Below are 22,532 nucleotides of genomic sequence, written 5' to 3'. Positions count from 1 at the left end.
AATACATTGATTAAACAAACGTTTGATTGATTGAGTTGTACAACGTTATACAACCCTAAACTAATTTTAGAATACACTACACAATACAATACAATTTTAGAACATATTTTGCACGTTCCATTTTTTTACTCAGAGATCCCTTTAGCTACACATGTAATATTTCCAGGCAACGGACCTACACATGTCAGCTACCATAAACCACTTCAAGTTATTAGGACGAAATAACTGACAGGAGTGACGGTGCTGTGCTGTGAGTAAACTAATAGGGGAGAGCCGCCAAGGATGTAACATTTTGCACGTTTCATTCTTTTACTCAGAGATCCGTTTAGCTACACATGTAATATTTTCAGGCAACGGACCTACACATGTCAGCTACCATAAACCACTTCAAGTTATTTTTTTGATAAAACAGGTCGGGAGTTATTCAACCGAACGTGGACGCTGTTTCAGTGTTACATTTGCTGCGCATATCGGATCAATTGTAACGGCATGCATGATAAATGTAACAACGCTAAAAAACACCATTAAACATATCGTTCTCAGCTTAAAGCAATTACATTTCATTGAAGCAACTCCTTAGCATTGTTTTTATACCATGGATGTGATAAGAAAATGTATCAAACATAAGGGAAATATTAAATAGTATCGGGTGTACCAGTACCAGTTTGGCCATTTCTTTTTTTTCAATGGGGCAATACATTGATTAAACAAACGTTTGATTGATTGAGTTGTACAACGTTATACAACCCTAAACTAATTTCAGAATACACTACACGATACAATACCATTTCAGAACATATAATATTGGCCAATATGTCAAATATGTAAATATTACATATAATGGCATTGAATGGAAGCGGACCATTTGTAACACATGTTACAAATGACCCGCTTTTGCAAGTTTTCTTTGCAGTTGCTTACAGACCAGAATGAACGTGAATTCCGTCTAAACACGATGCAAACTAATGAAGAACATAAGCATGAACACATCCATGTGGATTTTTATTCACCAACACCAAAGACAAAAATTGTACCACACATATACTCCAGGTGTAAAATTAGACGCATTTTGAAGGTAAACACTTCAAACTTCAAACTCCTGGCCACGTAGAGTACGTTGCTGTACACATACTGACGCGATGGCGTCATGGTGGCGTTGACCAATCAAGATATAACGTCCATGTTACAACCGTGAAGCGTTACAACCTTGGCGGCTCTCCCCTACATTTGTTACTAACATTAGGTTGTGGCGAAGTAGACACGTGGCCAGCAGATACTGTGTTTTGGACAAACAGGCTAGGTATTGGTGTTGATTTGGGTCAACTGGACAAACAGCGTGGTGTTGTTTTGTGTCTGTGTTTGTGTTGGAGCGCCTCAGTGTGGCCGTACAGGTCATGTGCAACCTCTTCCACAGAGAGATGGAGACACTAAATCTCAGCTGGACAAACATGTTTGCATGCATGCATCGCTGCCTTGCATGCTGTGTGCTACTGTTGAGTCTGTCACTTACTTTGACTGATTTATGGCATTGTCTTTCTGTTAAAATCCAACTATGTTAATTTAAGAACTCTGGGCATATAGGTCATTGTTTATTCACTGTGCACACGTGTAGCCTATTGTATGTCAGACTGTATGTCTGTCCCACAGTCACAATCCTTTAGTACTTAGGCTGTGGAAATATTCAGGACAAAACAATGGTACATTTCCAATAACCCATTCGTTACTACATGTGGAGTCAACTCCCGCCATTTATTTCTTCCCATAGTGCGTGGCAAAGTCGCTCTGGGATGAGTGCGCGCGTAGCGCGCACGAAATTCTAGTATTAATACATACATAGGTGGTTGCACCACTCAAAAATGGCAAAGAAGGGATAAGGGGTAAGGTGGCGTGCAAGATACAGTAGGGCCCATACTGTGTGAGTGAGTGCTTGCATTATGCATCATCTGCATAGGTATGTATATTGTGCATGTGTCTGTGTGTAGTACCAGCGTGTCGGATTGCTGTTAGCCTGACCTCTTTGGGCAATTAGTTATCTAATAGGTTGTTAGGGCTCTTCCATTTAATGGGACTTCAGTTAATTAGGCATGAGTTACTGCTTGAGGTGAAAAATGATGAGTGCATTCATGGCATCGGATAAGCTCTCACAATGTACATACATCATGTAAATTGGGCTACATAAGATACGATGTATTATTTGTCTCCAAGATTACCGACCAGCTGCATAAAAAATAATTTAATGGAAATGTTGACTAACGATCAAGAGGGCAGACATGTTCTTTTGTATTACTGTACAGTGTACAGAATATGTCTGGGCCTCTTCTTCAATCAGCTAGTCCACTACTTGCGATGGCCATGAGCAATGTGAAGTTCTGCCAAAACAGCTCATTAACACGCCTCCATTCACATGCTGCCTTTTTCACACAAAGAAATGGCCCGACATTCAAATCAAATCCCCTTTAACCCCTGCAGACACAGTCAGAGAGAGAGAGAGAGAGAGAGAGAGAGAGAGAGAGAGAGAGAGAGAGAGAGAGAGAGAGAGAGAGAGAGAGAGAGAGAGAGACACACACACACACACACACACAGAGCTTTCCACTGTGGGGCCAAGGCGACCACGGGGCCAAAGAGGAAACGTATCATGGCAGAGGAGGGTACACTGAGAGTGTCACAATATTACCCCTAAGGGTTCATTTTCACACTGGCAGGAGTTAAACTCACACTTCCGGATTTGACTGTGCAGCACAAAGACACACATGAAAGAGCTGCAGGCATGCAGCACATGGTGTTATCAAAGCGCTGGTCTGCATGTCCAGCTTATACATGCAGCCGTCAGACAGCAGTGCAACCAGTCCTTCTCCCCTCTCCTCGCAGAAGGAGAGCTCACGTACATCCCCGAGCATTAAGAACTCACACATCTTCGTATTTCTAACCACCCCCAACCCCACTCCCTGACAACTGAAAATAGACCACTTGAGGGGTGGTGCGTGGGGTACAAATTCTGCGTGGGCATAAGCGGCCTGTGTCCCATTTTTCCTTCTTTTTCTTTTGCTGTATTGATAAAAAAAATGGGGGGGATGGGCACTTCCACTATTGCTTTGTCTGACAGAACTGCATGCAAACACACATTTGTGTACACACACACACACACACACACACACACACACACACACACACACACACACACACACACACACACACACACACAGTGTTAGAGCTGATGCAGTCACTTTCTGTTCTGCCAGTAAAAATGCTGTGTTTAGAGGTTTTTCATGCAGCTGTGAAATTACTTGTAATTATCATCATGTTAATGGCACAGTCGAACGCAAAAAATAATAAATTAAAGAAACTAAACTCATCAAATCTGAATTAGCATTTATACACTGCAGTCACACCCACGGTTCTCATTCTCAATTATTATTATAATAATGAATATAACTCTTATGTATCTTAATAATAGCCTACATATTGAGTGAGACTTAGCTATATAGAATTTAAAAAAAGATTAGGGGGCCACGTCACACAGCAAGCCTACACGCACCAAACATTTGCTGCCAGTGCTGCCACTATCTTAATTTACTTAATTTTCGTCTACAACAACTCACAGCCCCGCCATCATCCCACAGATCACGTGTCACAAGTGAAATGCCTGTTGGGAGGGACACCAATTAATGCATCACAGTTTTCCGGGCAACATTTCCCTTGCCTTCTCCCCTTTAGGAATTAGACAGCCCCCTGGCAGCCAGCAGAGCCACAACAAGAAGAAGAACACCTCGGGCGCATACTACGGCCCTCATTTATCAACCGTGCGTACGCCAAAATATGGGTGCACGCCGAAATTGCCGACATTTTTGACATTTACCATTTCCGCCAACGCTTGAAATTGAACGTGACAACGTACAAAATCCACGTTTGCTCCTCAGCTGGCGTACGCATTTTTTTCTTTCTTACACAAGCGGAGCAGCATTGTCTGAACTGCTGACACTGTCACAGGCATCTAAACATATGTTTTCACTCCTAAAATGTTAATATAAAACGGTATGTGTATGTAAAAAACAAAAGAGAGATTTCCAACTTTACAAGTAATTAAAATCGCGCAATTAAAAACAATATAACATGTTTACAATGTATTAGTTTGTGCTTAATCAAACACTTGTTATGCGAGCGCACTTGTGAGATGATTTTGGAGCGCATGCGGACGCGGTGATGCGGCATATGCGATTATGATATTATTATTTTTTTAAAGGCATGAATGGACTGCACGCCTTTATTTCCAAGTGACAATGACAAGCATACAATACAGCTTGCCTATTTGTAGTAAGTACTAGCAGGCTATAGGCGTAAGGGGCTTAATCATTCACCATTTATAAGTGCTTAGACAGTTTTGACAGTTCAGATAAAAGCGAGATCATTTTCGGGGGTCGGGAGGACGGGACCGCGGCGTGCGTCGCCAACACATACCAGCGCAAGCGGCAAGCCTTCATCCATATGTTTATGATTCGTTCATCAATGATCAAATCACTACATAAACGTTGATTGTGAGCTGCCTTGACGACATGATAGCCGATCTCTCATGCAGGCATGTCACACACAGGACTTTAATATCACAGCAGTGCGCAGTATCACGCCTTCGCCGTGCACTGTGCACGAATGGGTAAAATTAATATAGGCCAGCCTACAAACTAATTCCATTCATGGCGATGCGATGTCGATGTGTCATGTATATGCGTGCATGCGTGGACATGACAGCAAAGCAAGCGAGGTGAGAGGAAAACAGACAGGGTAGGCCTACAACTTTATTTAATTCATGCAGGTGTTCGTTCTTTATTTAACAAGACACCAGTGGGCTTGCAAGTTGCGTGTGCTTCTGCGTGTGTGTGTGTGTGTGTGTGTGTGTGTGTGTGTGTGTGTGTGTGAGAGAGGTGCGTGAGGCGGGCAAGGCACGGGAGAAACCTTTTTTCCATGGTTTCCATGGTTCCCACAGGTCGTAAACATGTGTTCAGTCGCAAAAACGAGGGCGAGGCTTGATTTCATAGGGCGTGCCAGATAGATTTCAGCCGTCACATTTATTAACGTGAGAACGAAATTAAGGAAGGATCAGCTGTTTGCGATCACTTTATAAATGCCGTGGCGACGTGGGTGTACTACGAAACCTGCACTCGAATCTGTGGCAGATTTTACACTCGATTGATAAATGAGGGCCTACATGCCTACATGCCGGATGCCTTTTTATCTGATCGGTTCAACCATTAGCCGTTATGGACCCTACAGACTGTAGTAGTTTTAAAGCTGTCTGCGAGTCATCAGATCGTTATGTATTTCACGCTGCAGGAGTCTTTCTTTGGACTGTCATTATATCTTTGTGCCTTTCACACTAAACAATTGATCGCCGACTAGGGATAACAGATGTGATCCAGACACGATACATATAGGCTACATAATTCGTTTTTCTATTCCAATTCATTTTGACATCTCACGTACGTGTAGGCCGAGACAGACACAGGCCGCCTCTCTCTCTCTCTCTCTCAGGAATAAGCTACACAGGGCAAAATGTTTGCGATAGCGTAGCCTACGTTAAATGGTGATTTTCATTACATCGTCTGTCTGTCTGACGGACGCTATAGATAATAACTTACTTTTGTGCCCCCAACAATTCCCTCCTAGTCAGTAATTGGATCTATTACACCGCATAACCCAAACTGTACATCATTTCGTGTTCATATATTCAGAACGGGTAGAGGACTAGTTTATATACACACACGATATATTTAAAATAAAACTTCAAGAGTTCCACATTCTCTTGATGACGCAATAATGAAAGAAAATGCACTCAGGAGAGAAATTGCGTGAGAAATTGTCGTGAGAAGCCGTCGGCAACGGCAGTCACACTGACAACGTATTCCCTCAGCCTGGAGCCCACAAAGTGACAGACTTCCACAGCATCTGCATGATGACTGCAGGCATGGCACACGACCAATGACTCTCCTTCGTGATTGAGTCAATGGTCAGTGGTCACGGACCCCGACGTTCGACACGACAACTTGCAGTGTCTCTCGTGGCTCAAGTTCGTTTGAGACGACAGCCCTCCGTCAGGGTCTGAAACTGTACTCAGTCAGAGGGGGGCGTGGCCATTTACTCAAACGTGAAGGATATTCCATGCTCACGCACGTCACAGGGACAGCAGGGACCTCAAACGGGACGCCGTCTACTAACGGAGGCCTTTAATAATCCGCTTTGTGCGTTCAGTTGGTCTAATTTGCCATTCTTTGGGCTGGTTTCATCTAACCCCCCCTTGAAATCTATCCAAAATCCTTCTGGTTGACTGATAAGCGGAGCCCACACATCAAAGAGCAGCAGGGAATGAGAAATAATGGAATGGTGCCTGCAGAAAGGAGCCCACAGGGGACTGGAGCAGACAGCACAGCGCCTCTGCGCTATCGCTGTTTCATTTTGACAACGATATGCTATTTATGACACACAAAAGAAACTGCATGTATAAGTACAAGCCAAAAAAGAAACCCACGCACTGTAATTCTGTCGTGTGAATGTTGTACACACTGTCATCTGCCTAGAATCCATCTTTGCATGCATAGATCTGTCTGACACCGATAAGGAAGGAACAGCTTTTACATCTGGGGAAACGGTCAACTTATTGTGTCTGCGGCTTTTTTACATATAAAAACAGATCACATCCCTGTAGGTCGAACAGAAAGGATGAAATGACCCCTAGGCGTGGTGAAAAAGAGGAGGAGAAAGAAGGAAATGAGACAGAGAGAGGGGGGGGAGAGTTGACAAAGGAGAGGAGAGCGTAGTATATGGTGATAGCAGAGGAGAGGACGAGAAGACAGAACATCGGGGGCATTGTGCTGCAGTTGTCAGAAAGAATTTTTCAATCAAGAACTGAACTACTGTGGGATATAGAAGCAATTAATCAGGGTTTGTATTAGCCACAGGGAAGGAAGCGGGCGGGCTAGTCATCAGCACGTACTTGAATGAGTGAAAGGGCTAAATTGTGTATCTATTTATGTGCCAAACAGTGTGTGAATGTGTGAAAGTGTGTGCATGTATAGCCTATACTGGGTAAAAGTCTGGCAGACATTAGTAGTCTGTGTGAGGGAGGGTACTTTAGGCGCAATTGCATTTTAGCTTGCGTATGCATGCATGTAGTATATTGGTTTGTTTGGGGGGGGGGCTTGTGCAGACTGTGTTTTGCACAAAGATGTCTCCATTGTTTACAAATTGATTATATGAAGGAGGTAGTACACAAGTGTTAATAACCAGAACATTGTACAACCCATCTCCACGTCCATCAGGCTCACAGAGTAACGTATACATTGGCGTATAAGCGATCAGACGGGAATAAACAACCCGAAAATGGGAAATATTCGACACACTTATGCGATTATACTGTATATATATATATACACACTGTATATATAAAATATTTGGGATCCACGGCCAGTCAGCCGCCCACCCGTGCCGTCGGTAAAATAAAATACAGAGATGCATTGACAGTTGAGTTGACCATAGTTTGACGGAGACTGTTGCTCGCTCCTGCTAGCACACAAGTTCCCCCCCAACAGAGCTGTAGGGGGGGGATGAAGGGTGCAGTGTCATCATCACAATAATTGTAAATAATATTAGTGATTACACTATTAAACTGGGATTATTTAGCCATAATGGGTCATGCCTATATTGGCAGGAGACAGAGAGATGTTGGTTTGCGTTATGCTAATGAGAAACGATTTGTCAGCGTGCAGCAAGGCAGAACACACACAAACACACAGTTGCAGACAATACATTATTTTAGGCACAGACCAACTTTCATGCACACTCGTCTTGTGCGTCTTGGCGGCGACCAACACAAAAACATTGGAAATTCAGTTAAGCCACGGGATATTGAACAGCCAGGGGCAGAAACAGAATGTTCCAGAGAAGCCAAGCTATTGGCCCACACACAAAACCACTCCATTTCACACATGTGAGTAGGTGGGTGGGTAACTGCAATGCTATTGTCTTGCATTGTCTAACTCTCTCCATCCCTCGCCAAGCTAGCGGCTGACCTGAACAACTTGTTCTGTGGGCTACTCAGAGGTTGGTGAGAGCTAGACGGGGGACTTAATGCAGAGCTGAACTGTGATGCTCCCTACGGTATTCTGCTAGATGTGCACCCAGTCCCAATCACTTTCAGGTAAACGTGCCAGGCTTGCAAAACAAGTATATTATTGTATAGCCTATAAAGTCACTGGTCGCCGTGAAATTATTAGGATACGAGGAGTAGCTACAGTTGTCAGAAGTGGAGGTAGCTTACTTCTTTGTTCTTTTGCATTAAGCTAGTGGTTAATTTCCATAATGTCCAAAGTAACCAGTATCAGTAGTTTACATTGGTCTCAATTTGTGTTGAATTTCAGTCATTTGTGTCAGTCATTTGTGTCTATGATATTGTTTAATTACGATTGTATTGTTTTGTTTGGCGTCACAAAAGATAGTTTTGTTTTGTCATTTAGGCTTCTCAGTACCAGATCATTTCAGATTATTATCATCTGTTGACTCCCTCTTTCATTCTGTGAACACATCACTAAGGTCAAGTGTTTTAATTGAGTCCTGCCAAACAGCAGCACTGTGCTGCCTTATTAAACCATATTACCACGTCTATTACACTTAGAATGATAGGCCGGCTCCATTGATCCCACAAGAGAAATTTACTTGAAATTCACTTGAGGCAGTCGCTGCAAATAATCTACCTACTAAAGTGCAGGCTCGACGAGGCCAGCTGATAGTAAGACAGTTGATGAGGCTGGAGACCCAGCTGTCATGACATGAGACGAGAAAACAACATCGTGGCGGTTATTAATTGCCCACGTGGGAGGAAGGAGCAAAATGTCAACTATCATCTGTCAAAAGCTATGGCTACAGCTCCCACTCAAACGCGGAGCAAGGGAGCCATTTCCTGTTAGCCTCTGGCACACTAAATCTGGCAAGGAAACAGTGAGATAGAGAAAGGGCGCACGGAGGTGAGAGGATAGACTAGAGCAGTGCTTTCTAACCCTTTTCTCTCCCGATCTCTCCCTCTCCGCCTGCCTAAACCACTGTCTCCCAAACAGTGAGTCGGGATTTGTGGGTCCCAGACAATTTTGTATGGGTCACGACTCGAGGACAAATCCCATTTTCTTTTCCTAGATTAAGATCACAACCATGTGAAGTGAGGGGCGCTCTTATCACATCTCATGAACTTTATGTGATTGGTTAGCCCATTTGCTCGTCTACATACGACGTACATTTTCCCTTCATTATCAATGGCATTTAATGTTTGTGTTGCCACAAATTTAATCATATTTGGCGGACATTTGACCAAATTTCTCCTTTCATTGTCAATGGCAAATATAAGACGTGTGGGGACAAAAGCTGTATACAGGAGGCCTCAAAAATACAATTTTTCATTTTTAACTATAAATAAAACAAACAAACAAATCTAAGAAATTCTATAAATGAAACATAATTAATAAGTAGTGAAAATAGCCGATCTGCAAGCTCGCAACGTGGCGCGAAGCGATGCACGGTGCGCTAGTTTGGGTCCCGGGCAAACGACTGATCTCTCTTTTGGGTCTGGACCTGAAAAGCTCAGGAACCACTGGCCTAAAGCACCCCACTCTCTCTCTCCTTTCGTTCAAAGCTCAGGAACCACTGGCCTAAACCGCCCCACTCTCTCTCTCCTTTCGTTCAAAGCTCAGGAACCACTGGCCTAAACCGCCCCACTCTCCCTCTCCTTTCGTTCAAAGCTCAGGAACCACTGGCCTAAACCGCCCCACTCTCTCTCTCCTTTCGTTCAAAGCTCAGGAACCACTGGCCTAAACCGCCCCACTCTCTCTCTCCTTTCGTTCAAAGCTCAGGAACCACTGGCCTAAACCGCCCCACTCTCCCTCTCCTTTCGTTCAAAGCTCAGGAACCACTGGCCTAAACCGCCCCACTCTCTCTCTCCTTTCGTTCAAAGCTCAGGAACCACTGGCCTAAACCGCCCCACTCTCTCTCTCCTTTCGTTCAAAGCTCAGGAACCACTGGCCTAAACCGCCCCACTCTCTCTCTCCTTTCGTTCAAAGCTCAGGAACCACTGGCCTAAACCGCCCCACTCTCTCTCTCCTTTCGTTCAAAGCTCAGGAACCACTGGCCTAAACCGCCCCACTCTCTCTCTCCTTTCGTTCAAAGCTCAGGAACCACTGGCCTAAACCGCCCCACTCTCTCTCTCCTTTCGTTCAAAGCTCAGGAACCACTGGCCTAAACCGCCCCACTCTCTCTCTCCTTTCGTTCAAAAGGTGCCCTGAAGAGCATAATGAGAACGAGAAGAGCGGATGTAGGGCAATATAGTGTTAATTCACCCCAAGCCAACAAAATTCAACGGCTAAAGAGATTGCACTAGGCAGGGCCTCTGTCAAGCGCTGAGCCAGGGGAGGGAGGGAGGGAGGGTTGAGAGAGAGAGAATAAAGGAAAATGGAAAAGCAAGAGAAAATGAGAATGGAAGACGTTGAACCAAAGTGTGAGGTGTGTGTGTGTGTGTGTGTGTGTGTGTGTGTGTGTGTGTGTGTGTGTGTGTGGGGGGGGGGGGGGGGGGGGGGATAAAATGGAGGATCGGTATTCAAGACCTGTCAGGTGTGAAAGGGGCTTACATGTTGTTACTGGCAGGCAAAAATAATGTGTATGGGGTCGAGATGGCCCTGGACAGTAATGTGCATACGTGTGTTGTATGTGAGCACTTGTGAGCCCTCTACCATATAAAACCATTCAGCCGGATAAAGTCTGCGCTAAGACCCAATGTTGAATGAGGATCTGGAGGGCTGAGAGCGGGACCTACGTCTGCCACAACAGAACATCCTTGAAACGGTTCCGCCGAAATTGACAGCGCTCTCTTTCTGCTGTCCTCACGCTCCGTAATCCTTCTGAATGCTGCCGAGACGACCTGTTTGCAAAAGGATTGCACGAGAATGACACCGCCTCAGGCACGGGACCTGACTTATTCCTAGAAACATGAGCTATAGCAATAGCATGTGCTTTTTTTAACAGCTTTCCTCAAAAGTAAACTATAGTGGAGGAAGAAATCTGCTGACAGAGACCACTGTGCAGAACTCACACGCGCTCATCTGTACTTGGCTGGCATTGTGCATTAATTAATTGAAAAGTAGGCCTACTTTTAGGAAATGCAGAGTTGCAGACAATCTATTTTATTTCAAGTCGGATTGATTTACTCACGTTACCACAATACCAAAAGTCTAATCTCCTCCCCCCAAGCACTGCCACCTCTTTTGAGGGAGACACAAAACATGTGCGGACACACACACACACACACACACACACACACACACACACAGTAGTGCAACAAAGGGGAGTGAATTTGTCTCGCCCACAATAGCGGTATCCATGACAACTGGCTCCAAATCTCCAGGAGTGACCTACAAAGCCAACCTCCAACCACCAGCCCTCCTAATGGAATTAAAAATCCCAGCATCAAACTTATTGCAAACATAGAGAAACACACAGGGAGAGTTATGCAGCACAAGCCCACAGACGACCAAACCCCTACTTAGTAGTCCATGCCCTGCTAGCATTCTGAGAATTCATTAACATTTTAGACTGTGATCAATAACAGGAAAAAAAACGAAAACGAATGAAGATATATTAAGATATAATAATGAAAGAAGAAACAAAAAGATTCAAAATAAATATCAACGGCGACAAACCAATCATATAACGCAATGTAGAACATGTACTCATCCACCTGTTGAGCTCAATACACCAACTGGGGTTAAAGAAAAGCAACTTATTCTCCAACGACCATCTCGGCACTTCCGCACTTTGCACAGGTGACTGAGATCCATCATAACCTCTGAGGCTCCGGGTGTGACTCTGAAGACACATTAGTGAGGTAGCTCAGACAATGATATGGAAATTATAGGCTTAGTCATCGCAAATAGTGAAGCTGGCATTACTATGCAACATGTGTTGGGGAATGAGTCGTTCATTAATAACCCGTGATAAGTATCTGAGAAAGCTGGCTGCTCTCGAGGGGATGATAATCACACAGCTCACTGACATATATAGTAGTAGGCTTAATCTATACTACACGTTGTGAGCTTGTAGATCTAATCTACCAAGTATAAATTAGGCTTTAACAACTTTCAACCTGGTGTCCCTATTTTTAGCATGTTAAATTATACAAGTGGAGATTTTCAGAAACTTTTTAAAACTTGTAGTCATGTAGTCAAGACCAGCTATTGACTATGCCATACGAAACATAATAAAGTAGGTCTTAAGTGGCTAAGCAGCCTGTCGGGAACCACAGTGGCACATTTCTTGTTCCCACGAGACAAGAACTGTTGATGGAATGCATTGGAATGCATGAATTCATCTGGAAGCAACAGATAAGATTTTAACCTGTGGAGGTCTGTCTTTGGCTTGATAAAACATAACAGAACCTCTGTTGCATTACTCTAGCTCAGTGATTCTCAACCTATGGTACACGACGCGCAGCAGGTCCGGTATACTTAACGTCCCCTCTGGTCAGTCTGGTGGTACTTAACGTCCCCTCTGGTCAGTCTGGTGGTACTTGTACTTGGAGTACAAGTTTTGCTTTGCGTTGTCACGGAGTGCCATGTTTACGTTGGCTTTGTGCCGAGCACAGCGAGCACTGCCGACCATGCGTTCACGCCACGGATCACAACAAACTAAAGGTTGGCAAAAAAGATACTAATAAACACGCCTAAAATCGTGCAATCGTGGCAATTGAACTACAAAAGTGTGGAAGACAAGGAGAATACTTTGGATATTTAAGTGGATATCTCGGTGTCAGACCGACCACAGCATTATTGCTCCATGAGCGCCAGTGAAATGAAATGACACCGAGGCTGGTGTTGTGGTCCCAGCACAAATTGGTGCCGTTCAAATGGAAAAACCCTACCAGTTAATGTGACGTGGAAACTGGGGTTCAACATACCTGGAGTGGGTGGGCAGAGGAGTGAAAACGAGTGAGCGGACAGACAGTGTGGTACAGTAATGAATGAAACCCATTTCAAACGGCACATCTTACAACACGTACCGTAGCCGTAGCCTATTGAAAACAGTTGATTACTTGATTCAATAACATCCGTAACTAATTAAAACCAACTGCAATGCGCAAAAGTCACGGTAAAAGTGAAACAGTGTGTGTGTGTGTGTGTGTGTGTGGTGTGAGAACTGAGTCCCAGTTTTATTGTTATTTTGTTTGTTGGCTGTGTGGAACTCTGGAATTAATTAGAATGAATTTGCCTCCTGTGTGAATAGGATGGGATAGGTTGGTGTACGCTAGTCATAATGGTGGTACGTGGAGAGCCAAATATTTTCTGAGGTGGTACTTGGTGAAAAAAGGTTGAGAACCACTGCATATTTAGCTCGACTCCGAGCCTGGATTTCCATTTTGTTTCAGGACTCCAACAAATGGCTGGGTGAACATTTGTTTATCACCATACGGTCCCATATAGCCTTATTCAGTCACAAGGTAAACAAGAAAATAGCATTTCATGAATGCACCAACTGTGGTGGTCATATTTAACATGCTGACATGCTGGTGACATTTCAATGCGTGGTAGCTACTGCCATCTCAGCCCTAGGCTGATAACCGTTAAGATCACCTCTAGCCCAGGGGTGATAACTGTTATCACCCTCTCTGTCCTTTTATCACTCCCCTCACCCAGGACGAATAGCTCTGGGTATGTGATAAAGAGCAATAAACAACCACCCTTATAGAGGCTGCAGATGCTCTCGAGGCAGTCGATGACATTCCAAGTTGGTCTCACAGAAATAATCAGAACCTCTTGTCTCCCAAGGCACACGTTCATTGACATATCTGGCAGGTGGGAGTCGTGGGACAACTGTGTTGTGGGGTGTAGTTCCCTTTACCACTTAAGCACTATACCTGTATACTTTAATGTATTGAAAAGTATTGAATGTAGGACAAAGTAATGAAAATAGACAATTTACGTCTACGATCTACCACCACACGATCTACCACGCCACCGCACAACGATCGTGTGAGCTTATAGAGCTGTAGATCGGCGTGATGGGTGCACTGTCAGAGTGCAGATAAAGGTGCATACCGAATTACCGATAGGGTCGGGTGGGAATCAGAAATTGTACAGAGGGCAGGCTGACGACATCATCACTTTAAATGAATCATGTTAGTGGATGCCGATGGCCTGGTGGTTAAGGCCAATACCACATATAGGCTCTAATGCAGCCTGACAGTGAGTGCAGAGCCCGACGACCTTTGCTGCGTGTCACTCCCCGTATCTCTGTCTCGGTTTCTCAGTCTTCCATTGTACCATCTAATAAAAAGATTCCTTTTAATAATTACACAAATACAAAAGAAAAAAGAAACAAAAATTGATGTACACAGAGACCTGTTAAACTCTGGGTAGGAGTATAATCTACCACCACCACTGTGGTACCCTTGAGCTGCTCAGTATACGAAGATCGCAGTTGCACTTGACAATGTCCATATGTCCCAAAGGCAACACTATTATGTGTAGCAGTGGCAAAATAAAGGTTAACATCAAATAAATTGTTATGGTATAGCGGAACAAAACTTACAAAAGTAAGGCTATATCAGCTCAAGGTGCAAGGTGCCCTCTTACAACTTTTCTATAATTTTGGTTGACACACTGTTCCAGAACTTGGAATGACATGGTATCAGCGTCCTTCTTAAGCACCGGCTATTCGGTTAAATCTTAAAATTGTGGTCCAAAAATAAACAAACTGTCTCAGCGATATTGCCGGGTCTTTGTATCGTTTACGACAGTCAGTCACACATTTGATACAGTCTGTTTCTAGCAAAAATGTAACTAATTCGGCAGCATTAAAGGGCACTCATTAATATACCTTTTAGAGCTGGGGATGATAAAAAAGTCCCCCCATTCTGTGTTTCCTAGAACTGGAGGTATGAACAAAATCATTAACATTGATTGACATCATCAAGATGTGATTCACAATGTTAATGATTGGGGGGGCTTTTTATTATTTCCACACAACAGCTCTAAGGTATATTAATGACATATGAGTGAAACCGCCGGGATGCAGGCAAGGTAGGTACCAGGGTATGGTGGAGTGGCTGTGGCTTGGGAGGTAGACCTGTAGAGTGGTCTTTTGGGGCCTGGAAGGCCCCTGCTGCCATCCCTGGCTCTTCCTGGCTTCATGTACAAGTCCTATCCTTGAGCAAGAAATCCCTAACTGCCCAAAACGAGTGGTTCCTTGCATGGTTGCCTCCACCATCTGTGCGAAGGTATGGCTGACTGTAACAAACGGTGTAACGTGCTCTACAACCACCATTCACCATTTACAAGCAATATTCTGAAGAAATGCGGCCGGCTGATGGTATACGACTCATTAATAAGGGCTCTTGATAATCAGCCTGCCGCCGACATTCTCGGGCCTGATAATCATCGTCGGCCTTCTGCTCTCGCACTGATAAGCTAATCAGCATCCCCTCCGTCTCTGCCAAGGAGTAGAGGAGGCGAGGGGGACTCATCATCATTGACATTTCAGAGCAGGATCGAGCCTACGGAGACAGGAGATGACGGGATGGGTGGGTGTGTGCGTGTGTTGGGTCGGAGCGTGGAATGGCAAGGGTCAGGATTCGATTGGCATTTCTTTGTTATTCAAGGCTGCAGCAAGACAATCTTTCACAAAATATTTCCCTGTTTTTTGAGGGGCGCTCGTCCCTCCAATGCATGGCTTTTGAAATTACGTCATATGGTAGCCAAGTCTATGGACTTTTAATGTCTGTTAGGGCAACAGTTAAACAAGCATTGACGTCAGACGTCATGTGGCCAATATAAATACAGCGGGCGCCCCTCACTTCACACAAGTGTGATTTCCCCCAAATGTTCACCTAATATGACATGCCCAGAATAGGGACGCTAGAGTTTATGTAGTACATTTTTGCCCCAATTTTGTGTCATTCCAATTCCAACATATACTCCCTGTCACTGCTAACCTAGTCCTGCAATGCCAGACGATATGAGAACTCCACCTACTGACCGTCTGGGGACTTATAGATGATGTTGCTAGAATGGCAGCCAGAACCACCACTGACAAACTCACTGCTTTGGAACCCAATCATCACTGCCACAATATGAAGGACCACCCTATTGTTTTATTGCTTTTTTTTTTAACTCTCTCACTCTGTTCCCACCCAGGTATAACAACAAAAGCTGGGAGATTGTCCTCAGTCTCTCATTTAGAGTCCGACATATGATTTTACTGCCAAGTGCCAACCCCTATTGTTGGTATTAAAGACGTAGTGAAATGGAAAATACGTTTTTCACACTACTATGGGCATACCTAACAATAGATGCCAAAACAATTAGAAAATGAAAATTGTTGTGTATTTTTTTAAACGTGCTGCGTGATGACATACATATGAATATAAATGTATCTTGATTTCATTCATAAACAAACTAGTCCTGCTGGACATGGCTGCACAAGATTCAAATGTCCCATAGCCTGAAAGAATGGGAACCTTTGATTGGTTCAGAATCATAGAGGCTTCAACTTCAGACTGAAACTTGATAAAATGATGAAAAAGACATTACAGTCCGACTTTAAGGACGGTGCTCAAGACACGCACCACAATACACAATCGCCATTCTTTTCACCACTGGCAGTGAGGAGTCTCACCGGGAAGGCAACCATGTACAGAGGAACACACTATCCCTCCAAGTTCCACTCCCTGCTAAACAAGCACAATTAACGAGTGAGTGAGGAGTGGGGAAGCAGGGCTTCATTTCTAAGGTGAAAAAGGAGGGGTTTGGTTGCCCCGGGGACACTCCCTGGCTCCAAGCCACCAACCCCTGGAGGTGTCATTTCTAAAAAATAAAAATAAGTGCACACTCATCTACCTGCATATATAAAGCCTGTTTCCTTTTAATTGCTTCCTTCAAAAACGTATTTTTCCCCTTAAATAAGCAATCAAGCATGTAAAACCAATCCCCCCTGTTATAACTCATTGAATGTCGATCTGGATGAGAGCATCCCGCAAACTCCCGAAACGCAAAAATGGAAATGCAAGAGGAGATACAGGGTTTTCTTTCGACTGCACCGTGCTGTGCTGCTTCTCTTTCAAAGAAAAATACATCTGGAGGGTTTTCTGTAATGTCGATCTAAAGCCTTTTGAAGTATATAGGCCTAATGTGGTGGAGCACTGGAACCCCCAGTGAATTTATACTGTTCAATGAATACAAGACTCAGAACAATGTAATCTATACTAGCACTACTTTTATTTTTTTTAATCTCTACTTCTCTTTTCTTTTTTATTACATTCCAATTAAGTACGGGGCTGTGGAATTTCATTAGAATGCAAATAGCTAGTTACATGTGATGATTAATACCATCTCCTTCCCTCTCACAGGATATGAAAATATAGCCTAACCTTTTGCTATTATTCAATTTGATTTGTACACGGTTGCCAATTATGCAGCAGATTAAATACAGTGGATGCTATCCTTCCGTTGAGCCCTGAAATAACTTGTCCTCTCTGTTTTGCAGGCAGATCTCCAGGGGTGTCATGTACAGGACTAGAAATATCTCCAGGCCGTATGATGACCCATCTTTCTCCACCTCCTTGCTGCCAATTACAGGGACATTCCCTCCCTGACAGATGAAGCTGGCTAAACCTCCCCCCACCCACACGACATGTAGGTACACAAGCTCATTCCATACAGTGGTGTAAAGTAACTAAGTACTGTACTTGAGTACAATTTTGAGGTATTTGTACTTTACTTGAGTATTTCCGATTGCCAATACTTTGACTTCTACTCCACTACATCTCAGAACCAAATTTATTTTAAAACGATAGTTACTAGTTAGTGGCTCAGGGGTAGAGTGGCTGGTAGAGCAGCCAGATGGGAACCTGTGAGGTTCCCAGTTTGATCCCGGGCTTCCCCAGAGTTAGTGTCAAAGTATCCTTGAGCAAGACGCTGAAAGCCTAATAATTGCTCCCACTGTGCAGGTTGGTGCCATGCATGGTTTCCTCAGCCATCGGTGTGTGAATGTAATGCACAAGCCTAAAGAGCCTTGGATAAAGGCCCTATAAATGCACCATTTACCATTTAGTTTGTGGATCTTGATTAGCACTACAAAACATGCATTAACCACTTCAGCCCTATACATTTCGGCCATTTGAAAATCTACGCTCACAAATTGTGTCACAATGTGTCGACGCATTGTGAGCTAAGCTTGTATTTCCTAAGGATTTGAAAACTTGAAATGGGACATTCTGCATAATGAGTACAGTATTGTGCCAAATATAAAGACGACTCTGATTATAAGACGGCCCCCATTTTTCAAGACTCATTTCGGAAAAACTTTAAATGTCAAATAGTCTAGACCCCGATTATAATACGACCCCGTTTAGGATATTTACATTGGGAAAAAACGTAGTCTTATATTCAGGCAGGGTACTTATAGACCAATTATTTGTTTACAAACATTGGGACTGGGCGCATGGGTGACTGTTTCATGTAATCAATTCCCAACAGATCTCCAAACCTGTTGTTTTGGGAAGCGCTGTTTTCAGTACATTCAACCTCCTCTTGTGAGATGGCTAGTGAGATAAACCCTAGGAGACAATAGACATTTATACTTAGCCCAACAGAATTGCGCACAGAGAACAGCTGATATACAAGCTCACATCGCATCGCGGACAAGACTGTTGTGAGCATAGAGGTCTGCGTGCGTGACACCATCGCGGGACGAAGCATAAATTATACTTGATGGGTTGCAGGTGAGCGTACAGCCGTGCACAAATAGGCTCTGCTGCCGTGTTCATGAGCGCACCTCCCGTTCTTATGACAGCGACTGGAGGTGTGGTTTTGAATTGCTATTATTGTTCAACAACAGAAACCAAGGATTATATATTTCAAGGGAGAGATCACAATAAAAATCCTAATCATTCTTCCTCCACACTGGGAGAAAAACAGCATCTGAAAGCATTTTTTACACAAGAGTGCAGTTAGAACTTTTCCATTGCATCTTATGAGAGGAAGGGTTCTTGTGCTACCGCTATGCGCGTGCATGCTGGTGCTTATCAGTGTGACGTCGTCTGTTAAGGCGTCTATATTTTTGAGGTGTCTGTCCACAAACTTTGTCCTACACAAACATTAAATTCCCATTGACAATGAATGGAGAATTTCACGTCATAGTGTGTGAGCAGTGTCTGAGCAGTGTCTATTTTACATCATGATGATGTACGATGATAAGAGCGCCCCTCACTTCACACGGGTGAGATTTTTGGTACTTCACGTACACTAGAGTGGTGTCGGTTGGAGCCTCTACAGCAATGCAACGATGCAAGTTGGAAATGGAGTTTGTCAGGCATGCCCAAATATGGAGTATATGCAGACGTCAGAATGATGTCAGAACGGGCCAGCTCCATATATGGACACTGGGCAGGGGCCCTGTCCAGAGCCCGGGCAGAGGCCTTTTGTGGTGGTTCTGGACAACCGTGGGTCCGGCTTACTCAACACCGGGCACTGCACTCCCTGTGGGGGTGTGGAACGTGCGTGTCGAATTTGAGACGTACGTACACACATACACAGACTTGGTGCATTTATGGTATAGATTTTGATGCCAATACTTTTGTACTTTTACTCAAGTACATTTTGAATTACGGACTTTTACTTGTAATGGAGTATTTCTACATTGCAGTATTGATACTTTTACTTAAGTAAAAATCACACTCTTGTGAAGACATTCATCTCCGGCCAATCACAAGTGGCGTCTGCCCTCACTTTTTATCCTCAATATGTACTTTGCTCAGCCAATCAAATCATCGCTATGGGGTGATCAGCCAATCAAATCATCGCTAAAATTCATACAAAGGGCACGGGCAAGCATCAAGAGGTGGCAAGAAAGCGCCTAAAGCAGGCGTCTCTTCCTGGTGGATGGAAATGACGCTTGTGCGCTGCTTCAGCTTGTCACGTCGGCAAAGCATTTCCGTTTTTTTGCCAACGCTACAAGTTGAAGCCGCGTGCAAGCGTCATTTCCATCCACCAGCTGTTTAAAAACCCGGAAGAGACGCGTGGTCTAGACGTTTTTTTGACGCAACAATGTGCTTGCGGCTTGCGCCCAAACAGACAAAGCTGGGCATCGAAAAAATGTTGAGTACTTTTTCCACCACTGCTCATTCACAGTGACAGAGCGTGGATCACCCATTTATATGCATACCCCAGGCCCATTATTAATCTTCCTTGCTGATATGACATGCACTTGTCGTTTATCATGTGTGTGCGCTCATGTGTCCACCTAACAAGCTGGGTAGCCCGCGGTTAAAGCTATTTTTTTAATCATTTCCTGACCTTGAGACATGACATGAATTGGGTTGTGTCGTGTTTCACCATCAGCAACACCCTGTTGCTGCTTAAATGCAATTGAAAAGACCCATTTTCTTTTCTCCATGGGCCATTGTATGGAGCCTTTGTGAACTCAGGCGACGATCACGATGATACGCCCATTTCCCCTCCCCATCTCCCGTGTTTTCTCAAACAGGTAAACAAAGATGACAGGTCACATTCGTTTAGTGGCAGCCAGGGCTCAGGCAGGCTGCGGCACTAAGAACGGATTAGGCACCCGCGTGTTTTCCGATACACACACACACACACACAGATCTCGAGCTGCTGCGAACAATACATATCCCAAGAGAAAGAAAGAGAGAAAGAGAGAGAGACCACGCCTTTACATGGTGTAAGGACAGATTGAGAACAGAGTCCAGTCAAACTGTTTGAAAATAAACTTTGACAGCAGGTATGCCAGCACCGGTCTCTATTGTGAGCGCGCGCGCGCGCACACACACACACACACACACACACACACACACACACGATTGTATCACATCGATCGGGCCATGCAGGCTTCGTTCTTATGGCCGCGTAAAAAAAAATAAAACACAACCAGTCCATGTGTATGCTCCTCCGTCCTCACCCCCAGCTGGGACAGAGGCTGTCGCTCGCCGAAAATAGCCGATCTGCAAGCGCGTTTTCTGCAAGCGACTGTCTCCGTATACGACCAATTATAAATACAGGCTGCAAGTGACAGGTTTCTTGACACGCAAGTGAGCGCGGCTGTAAGACACGGGGAAGTGAACAGGGGTGTTATTAAAGAAGAACTAGAAGCCCACCACAGAGCACCAGAACGCGGCTTTGGATCTGGAATGTATCGTGTGCCGTTTGAATTGTTCTTAGTTTCTTACCTTGGACAGTGAGAAGAAGTATCGCGGCTGCCACCGCCAACAAACTGTTTCTCATTGATGAGACGGCTGGGCAACAACGCTGCAGCGCGGAGTGTCTCGCCATGGTTCTTATAAACAGCATTCAAAACGTGGGACAAATACAATCCAACACCACCAGCAGCTCCGGGGAAAGGAAAACCGATGCTGGGATTATTCCTTGACCTCGATCTTCTGTCCGGGGAACTTCTCTACGGGTTATAAATAGGCTAAATAGCCTATAAATGCAATAGGAGCTGGGTAGATTCTGAGAGAAGTTGCGGCTTTTTAAATATGCCCTTCAATTCCGATACTAGTGCGTGATCTGAGTCCCGCCTGTTGTAGTAGCCTACTGTAGCTACGAGAGACGCTGACACACACCACCACGCACATGCAGTGTGACAGTAAACAGTGAGAAGAGAAGACCCCTCCCCGTGCTGTGTGTGCGCGTGTGTGTGTGCGGGGCGGACACAGCGCGCACAGGTATGAGGAGCGCAGAGAGAAAAGTAACAATCGGATCCCGTGCCGCGCGTTCCCGATGATTATCAGTCTCTCACTGGAGCGCGCTCTGGTCCTAGGACGTGATTTGAGTGTGGTGATGTCAGCACAACGTCACGCACGCGCCCAGTGCGCAAAGTGGACGGGGAACTTGTTGGTGAGCGCGATAGGAAAAGGAAGAAAGAAAGATTGCAAACTGCGCACTTTAGTTGCCAATATTCCAGCATGGCATTCATATGTGGTTGCCATTTCGATGGTAAAGTTTGTAACTGGTCATTCATTCTCACAGAATTTCAGAAATCCCTATAGTTTCCTTGTGATTTGTGATGTAATGACTCATGGAGTCAGGAGTGTGACTCATGGGAGTTAGCCTTACGACATAGCCTGTCTCTCCAAGTCCCACAATGAGGCTTAAAATATTTATTACAACCATTACGTATAGGCTACTATTTCTCCAAATATTATACTGCTAGTGCTAACTAACTGCTTAAACATACACCAGTCCATCATGGCTGATAATTAATAATCGATTCACGGTTAATTTAAATCATGCCCCATGATGTAACTGCATGGGTAGGCTATAGGCTTTAAGATCCGTTGCCACCCTCTACCGGGGTGGCAGACCGGAGGCGCCCACCTCTCCATTATCACCTCGTTAGCGGCTGCAACTGGCCCACCCCCCCCCGCTCTGACACTTGCCTCAATCAGGCCATTCATCACACCCGGAGGGTCATCATAACAAACCTCTCTGTCCCCTGGA

The 22,532-nt window shown here is 44.5% G+C and overlaps 1 protein-coding gene across 1 annotated transcript in view; it reads right to left on the bottom strand.

Moving 5' to 3' along the window:
- Positions 1–21,714, bottom strand: part of pvrl2l (PVR cell adhesion molecule related 2 like) — a gene marked incomplete at its 3' end in the record, with an annotated part of 187,497 nt that extends 165,783 nt beyond the window's left edge. Inside the window, exon 1 of the mRNA XM_080787107.1 lies at positions 21,260–21,714. Within this exon, the coding sequence (XP_080643233.1) occupies positions 21,260–21,380 (121 nt within the window). The 5' untranslated portion in view covers positions 21,381–21,714. The remainder of the gene's footprint in view (positions 1–21,259) is intronic.
- Positions 21,715–22,532: the final 818 nt, after the last annotated feature.

This window comes from Protomyctophum bolini (genome assembly GCF_963924005.1).
Source record: "Protomyctophum bolini genome assembly, chromosome: 17".
Taxonomy (NCBI): domain Eukaryota; kingdom Metazoa; phylum Chordata; class Actinopteri; order Myctophiformes; family Myctophidae; genus Protomyctophum; species Protomyctophum bolini.
This window is presented reverse-complemented; position numbering and strand designations above follow the sequence as displayed.